We start from the raw sequence: 21,477 nt of genomic DNA on the forward strand, positions 1-21,477 counted from the left end.
TGACAAGAAATGAACATAATATCTGAAGTGAGGAGCCAGCTGATCTGTATAATACAGTATACTGTTTTCATGCTACTTGTTATTGTGTTCTTTATATGTTCTCATCTTATCTACAGATTTACTTCTGTTTTCTACATGACACTTGAATGAGTGCTATAGCACTCATTATTTAACTGTGTAAAACCTATTCTACCATGTTATTACACCACAGCTTGTGAATTTAAATTTTTAATACATTTTCCCAAAACAGGCAGCATATTTCTGGAGAAAGTTTTCTACTAGAGGGCAGTCTTACACTAGCAATTAGTAGTATTTTTTCCTTGGTACATTTTTTGCTGGTTGAATATATCTAAAAAAGAAAAAAAATATGTACACTTTTCTATAATGTGTCATATTTTTATGTTTTCATATTTTCATACTGTGAAGTTTAATATTGTGTTTTGCCCTCACACAGCATTGTTAGCAAATATTTTTTAAGGAGTGTATGAGTTTGGTGTTAAATGTGATGAGAGTGCAACTTACTCTGTATCAACAGGATGCAGAAATACAGGCTTGAGACACTCCAGTGAATGGTATAATACCGTCCCGGCAAGCATTTAGTAAGAAAGCCAGAGGCTGAATACTGCAACTGCCTCATAGGGAAATCCCACTGTAACACACCATTTGAAATTGTCTCAGAGTGGTGAAGCCCCTTGTAGAAGTATTGGAGGAAGAAGGGATGAGGGAAGCAGTTTATTGAGTATTTGTCTAATGAAAAAAAAGATTTCTTCTGTTCTAGTTTAGTTTTTTAAAGTGTGGAGCATACGGGAAATAAAACCGGAACTTAGCCTGTCTCTTGATTTAACAGAGTCCGTTTCATTGTCCTCAGATTTTTCCTTTTTTCCACAGAATCTTTGAGAAGGCCACATGCCATCTTTGTTTTACCCTGCTTTCCAGGAAGTCTGTGAAACTTAAATGGCAGCTGCATCTGAGGTTGTGTGATTATTGTTGTTTAATACTAACCCCATCAATGCAGTCCTGTGCTTTGGCAAGGCAGCATAAGGGATTTGGAGATCACGGGTTGGGTGCTGCTGTCATGCCAACAGGTGGACTCTGCAGAGCTGCCGGGGGTGGGAAGGAGGTGGTGGTGGGCCAGAAATGAGGAGATGGAGAAGTGAACATTTGTTTAGCCCTGATACACACAAAAATCTGAGGAAACCTGTTAAATAGCATAAATACGGTTTTTGTCTTGAAAGAGTGGGTGATAATCTGAGCAGAGCAGTGGAAGGAAAGACTCTGCAAATTCAACCCTAAATTAAATCTCTCCCCTTCCCCACACCCCACTCCACTAGTGCTTGATATTTGCCCTCTGTCCCCATTCAGGAGGATGCACTTTAAATTGCACAGCTCTTTCACTGGTACTACTTTCAAATGCCTTCAGCTACAGGGTACCTTGATAATGAATACTGAAGACCATCAGTGAGTGAAATGGGATTCCTATGCCAGGGTATTGTCATAGTGACAGTCAGGTTGCAGGACTTAATGTGAAGCATTATTAATTGTCACTGTAATGTGAGGATACATAATTATTAATTCCGCAGTTTTCTTTGCTACAAGGATGGGACAGAGTATTTTTTTTGTGTGACACAAGGCTGGTTGCCTACCACAGATAGCTGAACATAGCATCGGTAACATAAGGAGCCTTTTCTCTGAGGAAGGGGTGGCAATTGCCACAACCAAAGATATGCGCTAATGCATTTTGTGAGTATAGTTCCTATTTGGAACAATAATAGTTGGGGTGGGCTGTGGTTTTCAGAATAAAACTTTAGTGGCAACATGATTTGTTTGCCTGTTTGGAATTAGCTTCATAAAAAAAATTCTGAGGGTTTGCAATGTGTAGGACCACTTTCTAGCTTACCTGAAAAATTCATCCCAAATTGATCACTATATACTGCTAAGACTGCCCATTTTTTTTCTATAACTGAGCTCCAGTTATGTGTATATATATGCATTTTCTTTCATGATTTCTCATCCATTGCTTGACCCAAAACTTTCCATGTCTTAATTATATTTCACAATTACAAAACAGAGGAGACTGCTGAACCTTCCTGAAAGCTAGGTCAGCAGTTGAGGAGCCTGAAGCTTATTAAATTTCCTAGTACATTCTGGAAACGAATTGTAAGGTCAGTGCAGTGAAGGATCTGTTTGCTCTTCATGTATCTGGTAGCTATTCAGAATGTTGTTAAATCTGAATCTTTTGAAAGAAAATCTAAAATAAATCACTGTGCCGACCAATCATACTCCTACTTGAGGGCTCTGTCCAGTTAAAACAATAAAATGGATATCAATGTTTGGAAGACTGCTTTTGACAGAATACCACTAGAGCTAGTAGAAATAGATGTCTTGTTCTCTGAGAGTTTGCAGAACGTTAATACTTTTGGGAAGAAGTTCAAGCTCCCAAATGTGAAAGAGAGAGAACAGCCATGCATATGCACACCAACATAGGTAATTGCTTGGTGGCTACAGAGGTCATCGCAGCTGTGGGAGAAAAGCAAGGACCTTTTTGTGCTTTTTGCCTCATCTGTGTGCCCTGACTGCTGGCCCTTGTTCATTCTCTGAGTTGCTGCTTTATTTGCACCATTAATTTAATTCTCATCAAATTGGTATGGTTTTGGAGAATTCATTTCTTTCAAATAGGGGAGCTGTTTTTATTCTCAGGGTGAGAGGAAGGAATTTGTTTCTTCTTCCTTTTTTAGAAAGCTAATAGGTTATTCGTGGTTATACTCTCTTTGCAAGTTCAGAAGTAAATGAAGCTTGATAGGAATACATAAAAGTTTTTGGAGACTAATATTTAGGTTACAGTAATGCCTGCAGATCCCAACTGAAGTTAAAGTGTTACTAGTCCAAGAAGGACAAGATCAATGAACTCCAGAAGAACCATTGTAGCTGATGTAGTCATGCCGTGTTCATGTCAGTGACATCCTGAGAATACAGCTCAGGCCCATGTGAGCTTCTCTGTCCTAATTTGTGCTGCCTGTTGGCTTAGAGGAAGTAAGTGGTAACATTTCAATTTCACTTTTTGTCATGGGTTATTGTTCTGGTCTGTTTTAAAGCTTCCCAGTCTCTGATGGCATCTTATTTGACTACCAAGTTCACATGAGGCTTGTTCAATGTAGGACATATCCAGTGTTGTGCTCACAATAAAGAGTGTGAATTGTGTTAATAACTGTTCTCCTTTATCTTCTGAAAACCTCTAATACAGACTTTGGTGGGGACTTGCTTTGGAAAACTTCAGAAAATTAGTGTGTGTGGAGGGTTTAAACTTGTTCTTAATTACAAGTTTCTGTTACAGTTTGGGGGCAAGGGGAGTGTGATGATAAAATACCTTCTTCCTCTAGGTGGAAAGTAAAATACTTCCATTTCGATCAGGGGTGTAATGCCTTTATGCTTTTCCCCCCAAAGGCAGCACATCTCCAAAGGAGTAGCACCTTTCAAATGACATGAAGACATAAGCTGTGGAAGCATTATCATGTGCATCATGAGGTGGATTTTGGCCAGGGAGCCAAACCCTAAGAGAAGAATGGGAGCCGAAGTAGTTTGATCTACGACTCCCAGGAGGCACAATGCTGCCATTTTGAATAAGTGGTTTCAGTTTTCAGCTGAAATACTTCACTTTGGGATACTTGTTTCTGTTGGCAAAATACTACGCATTTTGCATGAATAGCAATCTATTTTTACAAACAGGTTTTTTAGTCAGTAATTCTGTTATCCATTAAAAATGGCTTAAGCAGAATTTTACAGCCAACTGTTGTGTGAACTTGGAGGGATTCTGAGCCCAGAGCAAGCTAGCACAACTGCCAGTCATGCCTTCAGGGGTGAAATTTCACAACAGGTTTTTGGTGAATATACCAGACTGGGTAAGTGGGTGGGACTGGCTAAGGAGCTGCATCAGGAAATGTGTACATTTGTTGGTTTTTCAACCATTATAGGATGTATCCTCTATGATCCACTGTGGTAAGTAATCCAGTACTGTAGGACAATACTCCCTTTTCTCAGCATTTCAGTAATGAAATGAAGAGTGCACAATAGACTGCTGAATTCTTTCTCTTGGAGGAGCTCTCTGCTGCATAGGTGACTATCTTGTTAATGCACTAGTTAAGAATATGTTTGAACTTTACTACACCAGCAATGCTATAAGATAAAAAAAATAGACTTTTATGTAATTTTTATAATCAAGGCTTTTAAATGTGCCATTACAACAAAGTAAGTTACAAGTAATAATGCTCATTCAGCAATGAACTCTGCCCTTTGAACAGCATGAACTTGTAGTGATGGTCTATATACATGTTGCTAAAAGAGACTTTTTGCATTAAATTTTGGATTTTATAGCTCCGGGCAACAATGAATGATGTCTTTTGGATCTGCAAATGACAATTCATGGTGTTCTTACTCCAGCCTGTCTGCCCTGTCCTACAGCCAGTGGTTGGCACCTTTGTGGAGCAGCTGGAACAGCAGAAAGTAAAAAGAGCTGCAGTTTGCAGCCCTGTCCATAAGTTTGAAATAAGCAGTGCTTTGGGCATGAGGTGTTGGGATGCAGGTGATGCCTAGACTAGATGCTGCTCTGTTGTGTAAGGGAGCAGTGCTCAGGTGAACGAAACGCATCATGTCTGTCATTCTAAATTAGACCACAGTCAGCATGACATGCAGATATAATTTTTTAGTTCTTTGACTGCAGTGAGATCTAGGTTATGCTTTCTTAGTATGAGGTGTTTTGCAACAGTATTGCCTGATTCCTGTCCCTTGCAAAATGATTTATTTCTAAATTGGTATTAGTCCACCCACATCTGACTCACAAGGCAGCCCCACAAACATTTGTTTCAGCATAGATGGGAGAAGGTGCAGGTTTAATAAGAAATGGAGGGGAAAGGAAAGACTGGAAAGACTCTCCACATGCTGCTGCCAAATATGCTATCATGCAAAGACAGGTTTTATTATGCCTTAAATGCATCCCTGAGGATTTCTAGGTGAATTTCTCCCCCCAAAAGTTGAGGTTATCTAGGGTGTGACTCCTTGGTATTTTTCAGGCAGACTGGAGCTGGTGCTGCCCAGAACTTAGTCTGCCTCCAGCCCTGGGTTAATGGGCCCTATCTGAGTGATAGGGCACCCCACCACAAAAACATGGTTTCTGCTCAGATCAGAGTGATAGTGGAGCTGACTTACACCTGTCAGAGGTGACTCTGTGGAGCAGAAAGGGAGAAGTATTTGAAAATCACATTACTGATCACTAACTGCTGAACAAATATATAACATTACCACATAGACCTTAATTTCAATAATAAAGCCTACAAAATTTACTTTTTCCAGATACTCTACCTGTACAAGAGCAGTTGTGCTGACTGGCATGCTAGGAGTTGAGCTAAGATATAAGATCTAAAAGCATACGATTATGCTGAGAGCTATACGAAAACATTTGCATAGGTTTTCTGATCAGAGGGTATGTTACACCAGTACTGTCCAGGAAACTTTTCAGAGGACTGGGAAGAACTAGGCAGTGAAGGGTGTAGGCTAGCACGGTTGGAGTGCGGCTGATCTCACTTGTGTTCGCCATCCTCAAGGACCTCTGCACTGTGCTGGTTCCTGGGCTGTCACAGGCAGGGAAAGCCTGAGCTGTCCCATCTGCCAGCATGGATGGACCTTATCTACCAGTCATGGAAGCAGGGATCACGTTCTTGTTACTAGATGTCAAACTGAGGTCCTTTTGTGTCACGCCTAGTGAAAAGAAAGGTCTGCCACAGAAGTATCAGGTGCTGTCTTGTGTAGAATTTTGGTCTCCCTGGTGATGCATCGATCATTTATTAATGATGTGATTTTTTTGAATGCTTTTCTTCTGATCTACACAGTCATTAGGAAATTAACATAGTCTCACAGTGGTAGCTGTGCTTGGTCAGTGCATTTTATGATGGCTGTAAGGTAAGAATGATCGCAAATTCAGCCTTTTTTTTTTTGAGGGGGTTAAGGAAAAGAAAAAAGAAAAAAAAATGGTGGGGTGTATGGCAAAAATAAGCATCTCTCCTTTCTGCCAGAGCTGTACTAACACAGTGGGTATTTCTCCTTTTCAGAAAGAAGGTTACCTCTGGGAAAGTTACCTGTGTTTTACCTGCTGCCCCTGTGCCACCGGTCATCTCATTCGTGGCTGTGTAACAGTGACCATCTCTTTTCCTTCCCTTTCTTCCCCTCCTGCTTCTCTAGGACACAGATGGGATTAACCTGTACTACTGGTCCCTCTTTGATGGACATGCTGGGTCGGGGGCAGCTGTGGTTGCTTCCAAACTGCTGCAGCACCATATCCTGGAGCAGCTGCAGGAGATTGTAGACATCCTGAGGAACACGGCTGTCCTCCCGCCCACCTGCCTGGGAGAGGAGCCTGACAACCCAGCCACCAACAACAGGATGCTGACACGGGCGGCCTCCCTGCGCGGTGGTGTGGGGGCCCCCGGCTCACCCAGCACCCCTCCAACACGCTTCTTCACTGAGAAGAAGATCCCACATGAGTGCCTGGTTATTGGGGCCATAGAAAGTGCATTCAAGGAAATGGTATGTATATCTCAGGGCTCTGAAGTCCTTGTTGCATACATTAATGAGGTGCATGGCCTGGAGAAGATGAACATTTAGGGATTTTTTTCACCTTTTTTTTCTTCCCCTACTTAAACACCATCTGAGTGTGAACAGAATTCTTTAAGAGCCTCAACAGCTTACCTAGTACATCCCTGTGAGGCAGGAGCTGCATCTTAAGCCCCAGGCAGCACCATAGCCATGTTTGTGGATTACTTGACTCTTAGAAGCTTGGTGCTCTTTTTTTTTTTTCCTCCCCCCCCCCCCCCCCCCCCCCCCCCCCTTTTCTAAGATAAAAATTAGTATTGCCTCACAGTAGCAGATTTCAGCATTGGCTGTTATCATAAGGCTGTGTATATGGGCATGCACTTTACTGCCTTACTGGAGCAGCAGCAAAGGCTCTGAGCCTTCCTTGCACTACAGACCCTTGTTCGTGTTGCCCACAACTACATAAATGGGTCATAAAAGGTCACATCAGGGACATGTATGAGGGGCAGCATACTTGATGCAATGACCTGTAGTTCACGTTAGCGTTGGGGTGGCTCATAAAGCTCAGTAGTGACTGTAGAGAGTGTGTGTGCAGCTCTTGACTGAGGCAGGTTGGGTGTGGGTGAGTGGGGCATGAAGTACAGTCCTACCACCCACTTGGCTTGTGTGCAGCATGAACAACTGGGAGGAAATCATGACTCTATGGAAACAGAATATCCACCAGTTTCCCTATGGAAGGCTGTTTTTTCTCTTCTGTAATTGATGTAGCTGCTCCGCATCTCCCCTGTTAGCTTCTCCACGTTATTAAAAATAATTCTTGTCAGGCAGAGCAGAGGCTCAGCCTGCCAATGGGTGCATGCGGATCAGGTCTTGGGAGATGTGATCTTGTTCTTTTTCTTCTTTTTTTTAAATTTTTTGTTGTTGTTTTTAGAAAAGCCTCTTATTTGAGCAGAAGGTTTTTGAACTAATGAGTGTTTCCCAGAGGTTGTATTTGTTGTCTGAAAAGAAGTATTCAATCATTGGTTTTTTCTGATATATGTGAATTTTGTTTAGTACATGCATCTCATCAGAGACTACAGTTATTGTTATAACAAAGTGGTGCTTCACTTTGAATTCTGAATAGCAGTTACCTTGCTGGATTGACCTTTCTCCCCAAGAAAATGCAGGCAAACAGACCCACCAACTGTGTTTGGACTTTTAGGTCAGTAGATCTAGGAGCAGGATCCAGAGCTGTGGCTTAGGCATCGTTCAGCGTGGGGTGTGCGAGCAGATTTATGCACTGTGGCTAGTGGGCTCAACTTCTGCTAGCTGAAAAGAAAGAGGATGCATGAAAATCTCCTGTCAGTTTAGTATGCCCTTTTCAGAAAGGGACCTTGCTCCCTTCTTTGTCGAGAAAGAAAGGAAAAGATGACACTGCACATGCACTGCACCCTGGTGGGTTCAGAGCATGCTTAAGAGAGGGACACCGATTTCATGCTTTGGTTGGGGCAATTTTCAGGCCAGAAGACTGCCAGGCTCTGAGTGTGTGACATGACTCTCTCCTGTTGAAACTGGCTCCAAGTGCAGGAGAGATGGGAAATGGAGTTTCATGGGACTGGAAAGCAAAAGTAGGAGAGCTAAAGACGGGCTGTTTCAAGTGCTTTACCTTTCTTATGAGCGTAGCATGTGCATTACCCATCACTGCCTTCCTGAACACATCCTAGTGAGCAGGGCTGTTATTGCCCTGCTTTATTTTGAGTTCACACCTCTCTTTGGTAGATGTTCACACAGAAGACCATCTCGGCTCACGTCCAGGTACCTGACTGCTTGGGAGGGCTTTTATAGAGTATGACAAATGCAAAAACCCTGGATAACTTGCTACAGTTATGGTGTCTGGGTATTCCATGTACAGGTCATAGTAATCTGTCCTCCCTTTTTCTAAACTTGAAGTTCAGATAATATTTTATTTTCCTCCCTGTGTCTTTGTTCATATGCTACAGATCAGATATCTTAATTCCCACTTCTGCTCTTTATCAGATGGCTGAAGTTCATGTCTTTGCTGTATGACTCTGTCTACCAGAATGCAATATAATTTCAGCATTAAGTTTTGTATTAAAGGCAAGTCTTACAAAAATGGTCAGATTAAGAAAACCAATAGATAATTATATCTACTTTAAGCTCTCAGGGGGTCTTGTGCTTATAATTGGTTTAGGCAAGAGTCTTTTCTTTTGTCCATGTAAGGGAGTGGTTCATAAGATCAACACTACTGAGTCTCATCTGTGCTTGCAATGATTGATCTTCCTTCTATCTCTGTCTAATTTCCTGCTAACTTACACTCCTAGTAGTCTTTGGGTGAAGATTTTGGGCCTCTTTCACAGCACATTGTTTATTCCGCCCTATTTTGTACTGTAATGTCACGGATGATGTTGAGTTAGGTCAGTGCAGTTGAGATGTGCATAATGTATGAGGGTTTTGTGCCAGCAGAGTGTATCATTTTACGTGGCACTTGGTGAAAGCTCATGTTTCCTGGACACGTAGGCAGACTTCTTGGTGTTTTTCCCTGCAAAGGAGCCCTTTGAACTGGTGAAAATGCCGAGTACCTTTTTTTTTTTTTCCTCTCATTCTTTTAAACAGTCCAACCTGACAGGTTCATCTAATGATGAGCCCTTTTACTGGGAGCATTTAGCATACCATTAATTTTTTCCCCAACTGCCTTTTGAATTCTAGTTAAGCTCTCCCTGTTTTTGCCTCAAGTCTCAAATAAAATGCAATTCATCCCTTTCAAAAGGCTTTTTAAAATTTTTACCTTTACTGGGTGTGGTTTCCTTTGGACAGTGCTTGTCTGACAGCTACATGCAGTAAAAAGCTGCGGAAAGGTGACAGAGGCCAAGTCATTGCCTAAATTAGAAATGTAACAATTGAGCTGTCCCCTTTTTGAAGTACTTCTAGATGGTGTTCTCTGATTGTGTTGGAAGTAGGATTAGCAAGCTTCTGTGTTGTGTTCTCAGGTAATTTACTGTCCTGTTCAAAAAATAAAAAATGCTCAATGTCAGTAAGTGTCAGTGATTACAATTATGCCAGTTGAAAGGATAAATAAGCTCAAGTTCTGAAGGTATCGTAAGTCAAATACTCTTAATTTCATCTCTTGAGTTTTAAGATGTGCATTTATAGATCCAGTTCTGGGGAGCCAGGTGGGATGTTTCCATGTGCTGTTCTGTACCAGACAGAAGCATCAAACTATAATCCCCTCTCTGTATTTAACCTTGTATACACGTGTGTGATGTAATATGTATTTTAAAGAAAGATTAAGGGGGAGAGCACCTATTCCACACTGAACCCTGTTTAATTTTGGATGGGAAAAAACGTCACAGAACTAGTCTGTATTGATTTATTGGAAGGTATAAGTTTGTATACGTTGTATCATGATTTTCTTCTTTATTAAGTTGTTGTTTGTTTTTTTTTACTCATTTGAAATCTAGACAGGTGGTTTTGCAAGAGTGGTGCCAGGTCAATTTGAACAATCTTGAGAGAGCAACATATGTTGTACGGTTTTCCTTTTGAAAAGTTACCTCTTATTAAATAGCCAGTAGAAACGAGGAGGACTGAAACAGTGTTACAGGCATTTTGATGTCTTTTTGACAGAGTCAAAGCTGATTAAGGACTTAATTTTGTCTTCATGCCTTCTGAAACGTGATTTTTTTATTTTATTTTTTTTTAAGCAGATACCTGATTGTGCGTAGGGAGTAAAGCTGCTTTCTCTCATAGCAAGACTGAGATAGATGCTGGAGGAAAGGCCGCTCCCTCTCTGAGGACGGATATAGATGACAAGTGCGGTTTTGGTTGTTGTCGCGGTCTGCTGACTTGTGGCGATGATGGTGATCCCGCAATCCGAACGTTCCCACCTCTGTCTTCAAGGCCCTAAATATCCGCCACTTGGCGTCGGCGGCAGCCGGCGGTCACCTTCCGTGCCGCCACGCTTGCTGCTTCCACGCCGTCTCCCCGCGGCGAGCGCCCCACACGCGTGGGAGGCGGCGGGCGGGAGGGAGGAGGAGCGGGGGCCCGGCAGCGCCGCGGCCGCTGCGGCCCGGCCGGGCCGGGCCCCTCCGCGGGGCCTCCACAAGGTGGCAGGAGCAAGCCGCCGCCGGTCCGAGGCCGCGGGAGCCGGCGGCCGGTGACGGCTTCGTGGCGCCGTCCTCCTCCCGCTTCGGCGGGGAGCGCCGCGGGCCGCTGCCTTCGCTCGGGGGAGGCCGGCCGTCGGCCTCAGCGAGGCGGGCGCCGCGGGGACGGTCCGGCCCGGGGCTCTGGCCGCGCCCTCGGGCCGGCTTCTGCCGCCGGCCGGCGGAGAAAGCAAGCCCTCCGCCCGGTCGCCCGCTCGGGAAACGCACCCCGCGGCGCTTCGGGGCGTCCTCCGCCGGCCTGCCTGCCGCCGGGGACCGGGGCACCGGGCGTGAGGCAGCCGCTGCGGGCACCCCGCGCCTGCCGCCGCTGCGGCGGGCCTCCCGAGCGGGGGGGCGGGGGGCAGGCGAAGGTAGCTGCTTCCTTGGCATGAGACGGTAGCCTTCGGAACAGAGGACGGAGAAATCCGCCCCCCGCCGCCTTTCTTTTTTTTCCTGTCAGGGTCTGAGTGAGCGGCACGCACGGCCCAGCGTTCGGTTCTGCCCAGCGTTGCTCGGCTCTTCCCCGCACACAGATGGCTATGGGGGATGAGCCGCCTGCGACAGAAGAGAGGAGGGAAAAAGGAAAGGGCAGGGAAAAAGCTTGCTCTGAAATCTTTCTCCAGGTGGAAGATGAGGAGAGCTTTGTATACGCTCCAACTTTGTCCAGAATGAGGCCCTTTACACTAGTAAAGACTTCAGAGGCATTTGGGGGCTTCTGCCCCCTTTGTGCTGCACTACTTTCCCAGCAACACTGTCATAAAGTATTTCGTTAAAAGCTCATGTCTCTACACCAGAATGAGTTAGTGGCCTTGGTGGGCTTTATTTTATTTTGGTTTATTTTTCCCCCTCGAATCTTGCTGAGCTGTAGGAAAGCCTTCCCTTCCTTCCCTCCCCCCAAAAAAGGAAACGTCAAACAAAGTACTTCGTATCAAATTAAACATGGCACTGAATATACTCTCACAAGTCACGGTAGTAAATTGAAGTTCCAAACAACAACTAGATGGAAGAGCCCGTGAACAGCAATGATTCGAAAAAATCCAGTACACAGATTTAGTTTAAGTCAAGGAAACGCTGAAAATGAGGCCCTAAGGATCATCCATCTTCTCTCCTATAATAGATGCTTCTGAATTCTGTTTATTGAAAGAAATAAATTTTAATTTAGGCATTCCAGCACTTGCAAAGTGTACGTATGACAGAGCTGAAACCAGGTGAGGAATTGTACATTGTTTGAGGGTCTCAGAGGATACAATGAACTGTGGAGACGAAGACTTTTTAAAATTCCTGGCAGCGCCTGGAAAATCCACTGTAGTATTTGTAAGTTTAAATTATTTTGATGGTTAGAAATGTCTGCTTCCTTTGAACTGTTCTTTTCAGCTTAATTTAAAAATAGATAGAAACCATGGGGAGGAAAATCAGCTTCTCTATGGCAAGATTAGATAAAGAGGCATTTATAACAGGCCCATGTCTGTGACCAAAGGTTCTGCAAGATTTGATTCTTAGCTTGGAGGTGTTTTCCTCCTGGTCCTCACCCAGCCACCCCTCTCCAAAAAAAAAAATAAATTAAAAAAAAAAGGGGGGGAAGAAAAAGGAAAACCACAAGTCAATGAGAGCAGTAAAACCCCCAGGTCGCTCCAGCAGCAAAGTGCAGTTCCCGTGCGCAGCAGAGGATGGCCTTGTTGGGCAGCGCTGCGTGTTTCTTGCTGTCCCCTCCACACTGCCTGCCTCAGTGCTGTATTCGTGCCACAAATGGGTTCGGTCGCGATGTTCACCGGCCAGCAAGGACTCGTATTATTTGTGACAGACAACTCTGCTCCCCCTGCTCAGGGCAGTGGCCGAGCGCTGCCGAGCATCCCCGCCGCTGCCCCAGGTCACCTCCCTCTCCTGAAATTTGCCAGAAACAAAGCGTGGTCCCTGGCCTCCTTCAACTCTGCAAATTTTCAATCAAATTGCAGCTGTCATGGTTTACATTTGTTGTAGTGCTTTTCCTCAGATAAATTTAGCTCTAAAATAAAGCTCTAAATCCCATACCCCAAGGCATGGACAATTTGAGCTGTTTGTTGCTCACTGCAAATATGAAAATGGCTGAAGCATAGCTCTTGTGTGTGTATGCACACACACAGAGGCAAACAAATATATTCATAATAAAAAACACTTACAAGTAGGCAGGGTTTAGCTGAAAAGAACTGCCAGTACTTGCAATAGCAATGTTAAATGATGTTCCCTGTTTGAATCCAGTATTACAAGGAAAGACCAGTTTGAAAATGGATTTGATTCTGGACACAGGAGAGGAGGGTAATTTGTAACACGCTATGTTATTACCCCAAACTAAACTAAGAGTCAGTAGAATGAATTCATTGGCATACATTTCAATTTTTGTTTAAAATGTATGGTGTACTGAAAAATAGCTCATTTACTTGTGTCTTTCATGTTGTCCAAGCTTTCCTGGGACTATATATATATATATGGACTATATATATATATGTATGTATGTATTTTTTCATTCCTGGGCTTGATTGATTGTTGGTGACAGATGTGACTTGTGTTCTCCACTTCTGTTAAGCAGGAGGGTTTTTAGTTTAGTAGGAAGCTAAGCACAGAAAGAGCTATTTGAGTAGGTATGTACCTCCTTAAATTTGCGCCTGTGCACATGCATAAAATTAAGTCTTTTCAGGACCTCAAAAGCAGGTGAGATGAGACACAGGGTTAAATACCGTGGTTCATCCTGCAAAGTCTGTGAACGCCTAGTATTTGTCAGTAAATACTGTCTTACTGACCTTCCCCCCACCCCGGCCCCGACCCCTTAACAAGTTTAGTATCCACCCATTCCCTGTGTTTCTGAAGGGTAGCTTTGTGGCATGAGTGTGTCTTGCTGCTGTTTGTAAAGGTATATGCTGCTCAAACCTAGCGTCCCTTTTGGAAAGCAGGTAGTTATTCATGTTGGAGCTAGGTCTCATTAATTATTTGCTGTCTATGTAAAGCACTCTCCAATTATACCACCAGGTACCTGTTGTGAAGCTACATTTATCTTTGCCTTCATTGTGCTTTTTCCATAGCAAATTCCCTTGCATCCCTCAGAGTTGCCATTTGTTCCTTGGTGCCTGATGTTTTACAACCTCCTGTCCTGATTTCTCCCAAACATCTTTGTATCATAAGTAATAGGTACTCTTTGACTTTCTGTTCTTCTGCCTGACCATGTGGCCATAGCTGCAAGAGTAAAGAAAGGCAGTGGGACATGCAGTCTAAGAAAGACTCTTTTTTTATTACTTTTTTAGGGCAATCTTCATTTTCTAAAACATTTATTGCAATGCCATCATTATAAATCTTGTTCTCTTTTCCCATAGGATTTGCAAATAGAACGAGAGAGGACCGTGTACAATATTTCTGGCGGCTGCACAGCCCTTGTGGTGGTGTATTTATTGGGGAAGCTTTACGTGGCAAATGCTGGTGATAGCAGGTGAGTAAGTGTGGTGTCTCCCCAACTATTCCTTCACCCCAAACTCCCCAGATCTCATGTTACCAACTTGCTTAGTTGCAAACAGTATCACAAGAGGATTCTGTTTCTCGGCTAGACACTTAACGGTTCTCAGGGAAATTAATGCAAGTGGCAGTGATAAGCTTCCAGTGTCTTGTCAAGTGGTGGCTGCAATCAGGGAGGTTGACGACGCTTCTGGCCCCACCGCAGTTTCTGAATGACTTGATGGTTGCAGAGAAGTGGAAAGATGCTAAAGAGCCGCTGAAACAGAAGAGATGCTGGGTGTGTAGTAGATTGTGTTTTGAACGCTGATAAAGTGACTGCATCTGGAACAGCTGGTAGTGCTGCACTGGTTCAAATGTCAAATGAGTCCTCATAGAGGGTAGCTGCAAACATGTTTGAGCAGACCACCTGTCTAGTCATCAGAACTGCTAGCTGCCCTAAATTTTAGCTCTTTTGCCATTAAATTAGAAATAATCATGTTTTCCTCTGCTCTTGTACTTGAAGTACAGTCGAGTCTCTTCCATTGAGCTGGCTAAATTGCTTTATTGTGTCTTAAAAGTGTGCTGTGTAAAATTGGCCATGCAGGACCTACTTCTGCATAGTTGAGATCTTTGCTCTTAAACGACTGACTGCTTCTGGTTCCCCCAGGATTCCTTCTCTGCTTCTTGAGAGCAGCCTCAGCTCCACTGCAGCCTCTGACACCCAGTAGGAAGAAACTTGTTGACAGTGATCTTGAATTAGCCCAAGTGTCCCCTATAGTTAAAGCCACTAAGTCTTCAGTAGGCTTTGAACGTTCATCAAGCTCATCAGAAACATCTCTTCAGAAAAGCAGGAAGAGCAGGAATTAGAAGGGAAGCCGTTGGCAAGGCTGGGTCTTGTCTGAACCAGGACTCAGATTTTTCTACTCATTCCTTGCATCTTGTAGGTAACAAGGTCCCTCCAGATCCAAAATAGTTTGGTTTTGCACTTTCCAAATGGACCTCATGGAAACCTTCCGCATACTGAGGAGAATTCTCTGGATTCCCAAAATCTTTCTCTTTCAAATGAGCCCAATTCTAGATTTTCATAGCTCAAGAAAATAAAAGCTTTAAAGTGTAGAAGATGAGTTGGTCTGGGCCTCTCTCCTGCCAAGTCCCCACCTCCCATGTTTCAGAAAGGGAGAAAACCAGCTATTTCAAAACATCTAAGTTGTTCCTCATCACTAAAAGGACATTTTAGGAGTAGAAAAGCAGCTCTGAGGTTGTCCGCCTACTGCCAGGGTGCACACTGCATTCCTGTATTTTTAAGAGCCCAGTCATGTAGCCAAGAAGTTCTATTCATGTTCGTTGGAAAAATATGTTCCTTTTTGCTGTCTCATGCCTTGCGTGGTCAACTTAGTGGTTTGTACAGATACAAATGAGGGCAGTGAGAAATACAATAAGGAAACTACTTAAAAAAATGTTTGTCTGCTCTTGAGAAGGGTGGGATTTGTTTTTTCACCCAAATGGGACTTGTGCTTGTTGCTGTTGGAACTAGATGCTGAGACCCTCAGTTCTTCAGCTGAGCTTTAGTTTCTTTGAGTTCACCAACTCGTTTGTGCCTCTTCTCTGTCCTCCTCCTCCCCTCTTTTCTTCCCCACTGGAAAAAGCCTACAAATAAATCAAGTTACATTTCCCACAGACTAGAGTCTGTGCAAGGAGGTTTTGTGCTGCAGGGGTGGGAAATAAACATTTTGTGTTCACGCAAACCTCGTTTGTTCTGTCTCTGCCCAGAAGAAGGTTAGGTCTTTTAATTCCAGGCAACTTCAAAACAGCAGGAGCTTTTAAAGGTGGGTTTTGAACAGCTTCTGCTGTCACAGGACCAAGGTACGTGCAACAAACTGTTACTATCACAATGAGACTAAGGAAACGCCAAGTGTGAGACTTGAATAATAATGTGCTATGCAGTGCCAGCTACACCTCAGACTTAACGCCTGTGGTATTCAGTTTAACCACCAAAGCTTCTCAAATCTAATCATTTCATGCCACGTACCCTGGCAGTGTTGTATAGCAGCTGTCCTTTTGTAGTTGATGTGTAATTACATCATGAAAAGACTTTAATTACCATATTACTAAATTACCAGCCAGCAATCCTTTCAGGTTCAGCCCTAGCTCACTTCTGTATGGACTATTAGGCTTCTCCAAGCTGAACACTTTTGGTTGGTGTAAAAGGGAGGGAAAATTGTGCTAATTGTAGGTTTTGTTATGAACTATTACTGAGCTTGATGTTATGGCATCACTAATGTCAATGATATAACTAAACTTCTGCTAACGATGCAATCACAGTTCTGTAATAATTATACGTTAACTGCACATGATACCAGAACCCTACTAAAAATGAGGTGATGTATTCAGAGCCTGATAAAAACAACTCGGAGGGAGCAGCTTTCATTCTCCAATGGCTTGTCTGATCATTCGTGGACTCTGCCATAAATATACCTACTTGTACAGTCAAAATTCATGTCTGAATATTGGCCAAAGCTTTTTCTAATGTTTCTCTCTCTCTCTCTTTGCCTAAGTGGTTAGCATTGTCCATGCAAAGTTACCTAATTAGGGACTGATAGCGCTATAGTCAGCTATCCAATATACAGTGCTTTTCTGGTGAGCATTGAGGCGCTGTGCTTTGCTTACCAGTTTTGACATATACACTATGGCAACTAGGCCAGGCTCTCAGAATAGCTGCTTTTTTTTTTTTTTTTAATGAGGAATAGTAAATCTTCTCTGCTCATTCTTTTAAATAGTATTGTTCAATTTTATATTGCTAAAGTGACTTTTACTTCTAAACTGCCATAACATGGCTTGTTAATCTCAGTTCTTCTTAGTTTTATGCTCATTATTAGGATGTTGTTTTATAGCTAGTGATGAAGCAGTAGTAAAACAGGGACTCAATGTTTTTACTGATTACTGCACAATTATTGTACAGCCTCATGCAACATAACATTTGCCCAATATCACTACAGTGACTGTAATGCAATATGATCATGTTGACTATCTTTGGCACAAGTGTTCTTCTGGCTTTCATGTTGTCTGGCTAAGGATCTGCTCAGAGATTGCAGGCACTGCCATTTTGTGCTGTGCTTGGAGCCACGTAGGGTAGCTGTGCTTTTATCGTTATATTAGAAGCAGAACACCGCAAGTTGATTTGACTTTTCCCTAGGCCCTTAAACACTCACTAAATCTGCACATGGGTTCTTGGGCTTTTTTGATTTATTGGCAGAACACGGGATGAAAGCTAAGAGCCTGATGCTTTGGAGGCTTCACAGACTTGCAGGGTCACTGGATTTTTTGCTTTGCTTTATCAGCTTTTTTTATCATCTTTTTGCCTCCTTGCTTTTGTTCCCCTGTGCTTATGTTTTCAGGGCATATTCATCCTCTGCTAGAACATATGTCCTCATGTCCAGAATAGATTTTCTCCTTCTTTTTGCAAGTGTAGAATCAACGCTAAGGCAATTGGGATTGTTAAATGACAGGAGCTCATTGAGTGAATGTTTTTGTGGCGCTTCTGTGTGGGTGCACATTAAGCAACTTCATTGGTGCTTCAGGTTCCCAGATGTGGGAGAATGTGTTTATAACACTGACTGCGCCCAGTGTAATAAAATAGTAAATTGAAAATTGAATTCTATTTTGTTTACTGTTTCAGTTCTTTCTGGATTTGCTGCTAGTGTTGAATCTCACTACATTCATACTTCCTCATCTTCTGTGTCATGGTGCTTGTCAGCTGCTTCACTCATGCATACTTCTCCTTGTAGGAAGTCAAATTTGGGGGATTAATCTGCTTTTATGAAGTAAATGAGAGAGGCATGGAAACAGCCACGTATTTGCTGACTGGCCCTGTAGCTTAAATAGAATTTCTGAGAAGTCAGAATTGATGATTCTGACCATTTTTGTGGTTCATGGTATCTGACCTCTTCCTCAAGGCAGTCCAGCAGGGTGATTTTTGCCAGAAGCACAAACACTGGGTAAGGATGGAAACCAAAAAGTGTTCTAGTATATTACTATTGTAGAACTAGTTTGCTTTAGTCTTTGGTTTACAGCATTTTTCGGAAACTTTGATTTTCTGATTTTCTTAACTACCTATCTTCTAATCTAAATACGGTATATTTTCCCTGTTCTCCTTGAGTGGTCTGCCTAAGCCTTGTCTGTCTCCTTACATCTGTGTCTGCATAAACAACAATAACTGTGCTTCATACTTAGTACTCAGAGGTCTCTAGAGGAAAGACTAACTCAGTTACTAAGCTTCTCCAGTCTGCAGTATTTGGAAAAATGGTCTTTTTCCTGTCTCCTCCTAAAGATGGGACAAAAAGAGCTGCAAACCTCTGAACCACACGCAGGGCCTTTTCACCCTGGGACCACACAATCTGTGGTGACTCCTTTTCATCCTCTGAAGTTCTCATTCCTCCAAATACTCAAAAGATGCCTCCCAAGAGGTGAGAGCAACATTTATGGATTGTATTTTCACCACTCTTATGTGCACATCCCCTTTTTAGATTATTATTCATTCTTTGATGTAATCACTTGAAAATAATAAATGTTTGATCATTTCAGGGCAACAGATGACCTAAGTGTGGTCTGCTCAGGAGCCTATATAGTGAGGAGAGACTGAATTCAAGACAAAGTGAGCCTCTCCCACACACATTCTCCTTCACTGACTGCAGTTTGATAGGTGGAGAGGTCTGATCCTGCCTAGCCAAAAATGTTGGAAAAAAGCATGGCATCTTAGTCACACTCAGGAGATACGGCCAAGTCCCATCTCTCTGTTTCCCCTGCTTATTTTCCTTAGAAGCCTAACTTGCAGGCCTGCAGAAAGCACTTCTGCTTCCCTTCTCCTGCCTGGCCTCCTTCCAGGGAGAAGCAAGAGCACAGAATTCGTAGGAATAGCAGCAACCTCAGATATTGCAGGATTTTGTGCTGGGTAAAGCTTTTGGAGGCACTTCAGGAAACATTTTAAGTGAGGTGTGGAGAAGAGGTGTTGGATCAGAAATAAGTCATTGCACTCAAAGTGCAGTGATGAGGAAGAGCGTTTTCTAGTGATCCAGTGGATGATGAGTTCCAAGGTACTGGCACATCATATCCAGCACTGACTGGGCAGAAATAATTATTTGGCAGTAAGTGTTCATAGGCTTTTGAAGACAAAACAAATGTCCTGCCTCTTTTCCAAACTCTTGTTTTTCCTGGGAGAGCACATACCTTAGCAGTGTCTATGGTAGTCTAGCAGGTGTTGAAGCCATTGTAAACATTTTTGGTGAGTGGTACATTCAGTTAAGTCTTTGGTCCTAACACACAGACATCATCTACCCATGAAGTCCTTATGTTCCAGATAAAGAGGAAGGAGAGGAATTTTGGCTATTTGAGTAATACCAGTAAACTGGAAAGCCACAGTTCATTGGTATTAGTTTCCAGGAGTGATGAATTCTATTAAATTTTTAATTCTCATAGGTTTTCAGCCTTTAAAAAAAGAAACAAAAAACCAAAACCAACAAAAACAAACTAATCAAAGCCAGACAAAAAAAGCTGGTTGCTGCTACTGCAAGTAAAAATTCCCCTGCTGCCTATTTTTATTGGTGAGTATAAGCACTGATCAAGGAAGGAGTCCCACTGTAATAACATCTTTGCATGTATGTTGCATGTGTAGCCGTAGAGCTTATAGTGTCTGAGGCAAGATGGGCAAAGGGTGCTGATACGCAATTTTAATCACTCTTTACCCGTACTTTACTAATGTATAAAGAGCCTGTGACCTCTAATAGAGGCAGCTTTTGGTATAAGCAGATATACCAGAATCCAGATATCCTAGTGCAGTACATTAAGCTCAAAACCATCTTCTTAATCTGTGCCTTTGTAACTGATCACAGAGAGACCTGCAGGTTTTTCTTTCCAATGTTAGTGGGCCAGGGCCAAGGCATGCCAAGCAGGCTGGGTACCTTAGACCTCTAGTTCCCATCCGTACTATGGGAGGAGGGCCAGGGGGAGCACCCCAGGCTTGCTTGGTGAATGTTTCAAGTCTGCTGTTGTCCTCACTGTGTTGGAAAGATTTTTGCATGCCCTGAATTCCATGAGCTTGCCAAGCACCCCAGGCCATTCAGTCTCAGCAGCAGCTACGCAATGCAGCTTGAGCTCTGCTCCTGGGGCTTTTAGCAAGGACTTCCCTTGTCACTTCTGCATAGGTGAATGAAGCAGGGCTTGGGTAAAAATTCACTGATGCAGAGTGAGCAAAGAGTGCAACTTTCAGTCTGCTTTTACTTCTCGCTCCAGCTTGTTCCAATATCCTGCAACTGCCGCTGAATTAAGCAGAAAAGCTGAGATCAAAGTAGATGTGATGCTTCAGGTGCTAAAAGTCATTCTGACTTCCTCAGTGGTAAGACAGTGAAGAGCGGGGGGGGAAATCTGTGCTTCTTCCATCTTACATGGTCAGCCATATCCCAGCCATGTTACTGGCAAAATAAACACTGACTTGCACAGCAATGCCGTCATCCACTAAGCCCAGGTTTAGTTGCCATAGTAACTCGTCCTGGAGATGAATGTGATACCCTGGACAGCAGAGAAAAAGACTTTGATTCCACAGATACCAGTCCTGAGGCTCAGAGCTGGCCACAGTGATGTGACTGCACTTCTTTGTTCATTTCCCTGCACGGCCTGAGTAATTGGTGGCATGTTGTTCAGCCATGATACAGAAGCGTGGTTGTGTATCATCATTGCAACCCTGGACTTAGCTGTGTTCAAATGAAGAATACACTGAAATCATCATGGGCAAAATTAATCCCATGAGGGCAGCAAATCTCCAACCTGAGGATGCTGGAACTGATGGCAGGCAGTTTTTGTGTGCTAGCAGTGTCACTATAAACTCACTATAAACTAGCTTGTAATAGCTTCCTAGCTGCCAGCTGAAGTCCTCACTGAAAGATTGGTGAGTTCAGATGTAAACCAATAGGAAAGTACACTCAATTAATTACAGAGCATTTTAGCGTAGTTCATTGGGTCTTGGTTTAGTGCTACTGGAACCAGAGTCGACAACACTAGAAGTGTCTAGGTAAACATATAAAGTCACCACTGGTTCAACAGCAAAAGTTACTTTCCTGATTAAAAAAACAAACAAAAATATTGCATACAGATAGCCAGTGCCATCCCATTAATGATGGGGTGGGAGTACAAAAAAAAAAAGTCTATAATTAGCCCTAAAATGAAATACTGTTAATAAACCCAACTGCTAATAATAACTCCATACTTAGATTGCCTCAGACAAGCAATATGCTTGCAGACCTGAACTACAGCAGGG

At 43.1% G+C, this 21,477-nt stretch overlaps 1 protein-coding gene across 1 annotated transcript in view; it reads left to right on the forward strand.

The window, feature by feature from the left end:
* The window catches only part of PPM1H (protein phosphatase, Mg2+/Mn2+ dependent 1H), a 144,383-nt gene that overhangs the window by 72,238 nt on the left and 50,668 nt on the right, over positions 1–21,477 (forward strand). Inside the window, exons 3-4 of the mRNA XM_075059040.1 lie at positions 6,229–6,573; positions 14,057–14,169. Coding sequence (XP_074915141.1) covers positions 6,229–6,573; positions 14,057–14,169 — 458 coding nt within the window. The remainder of the gene's footprint in view (positions 1–6,228; positions 6,574–14,056; positions 14,170–21,477) is intronic.

The sequence above is a fragment of the Buteo buteo genome, chromosome 28, assembly GCF_964188355.1.
Source record: "Buteo buteo chromosome 28, bButBut1.hap1.1, whole genome shotgun sequence".
Classification (NCBI taxonomy): domain Eukaryota; kingdom Metazoa; phylum Chordata; class Aves; order Accipitriformes; family Accipitridae; genus Buteo; species Buteo buteo.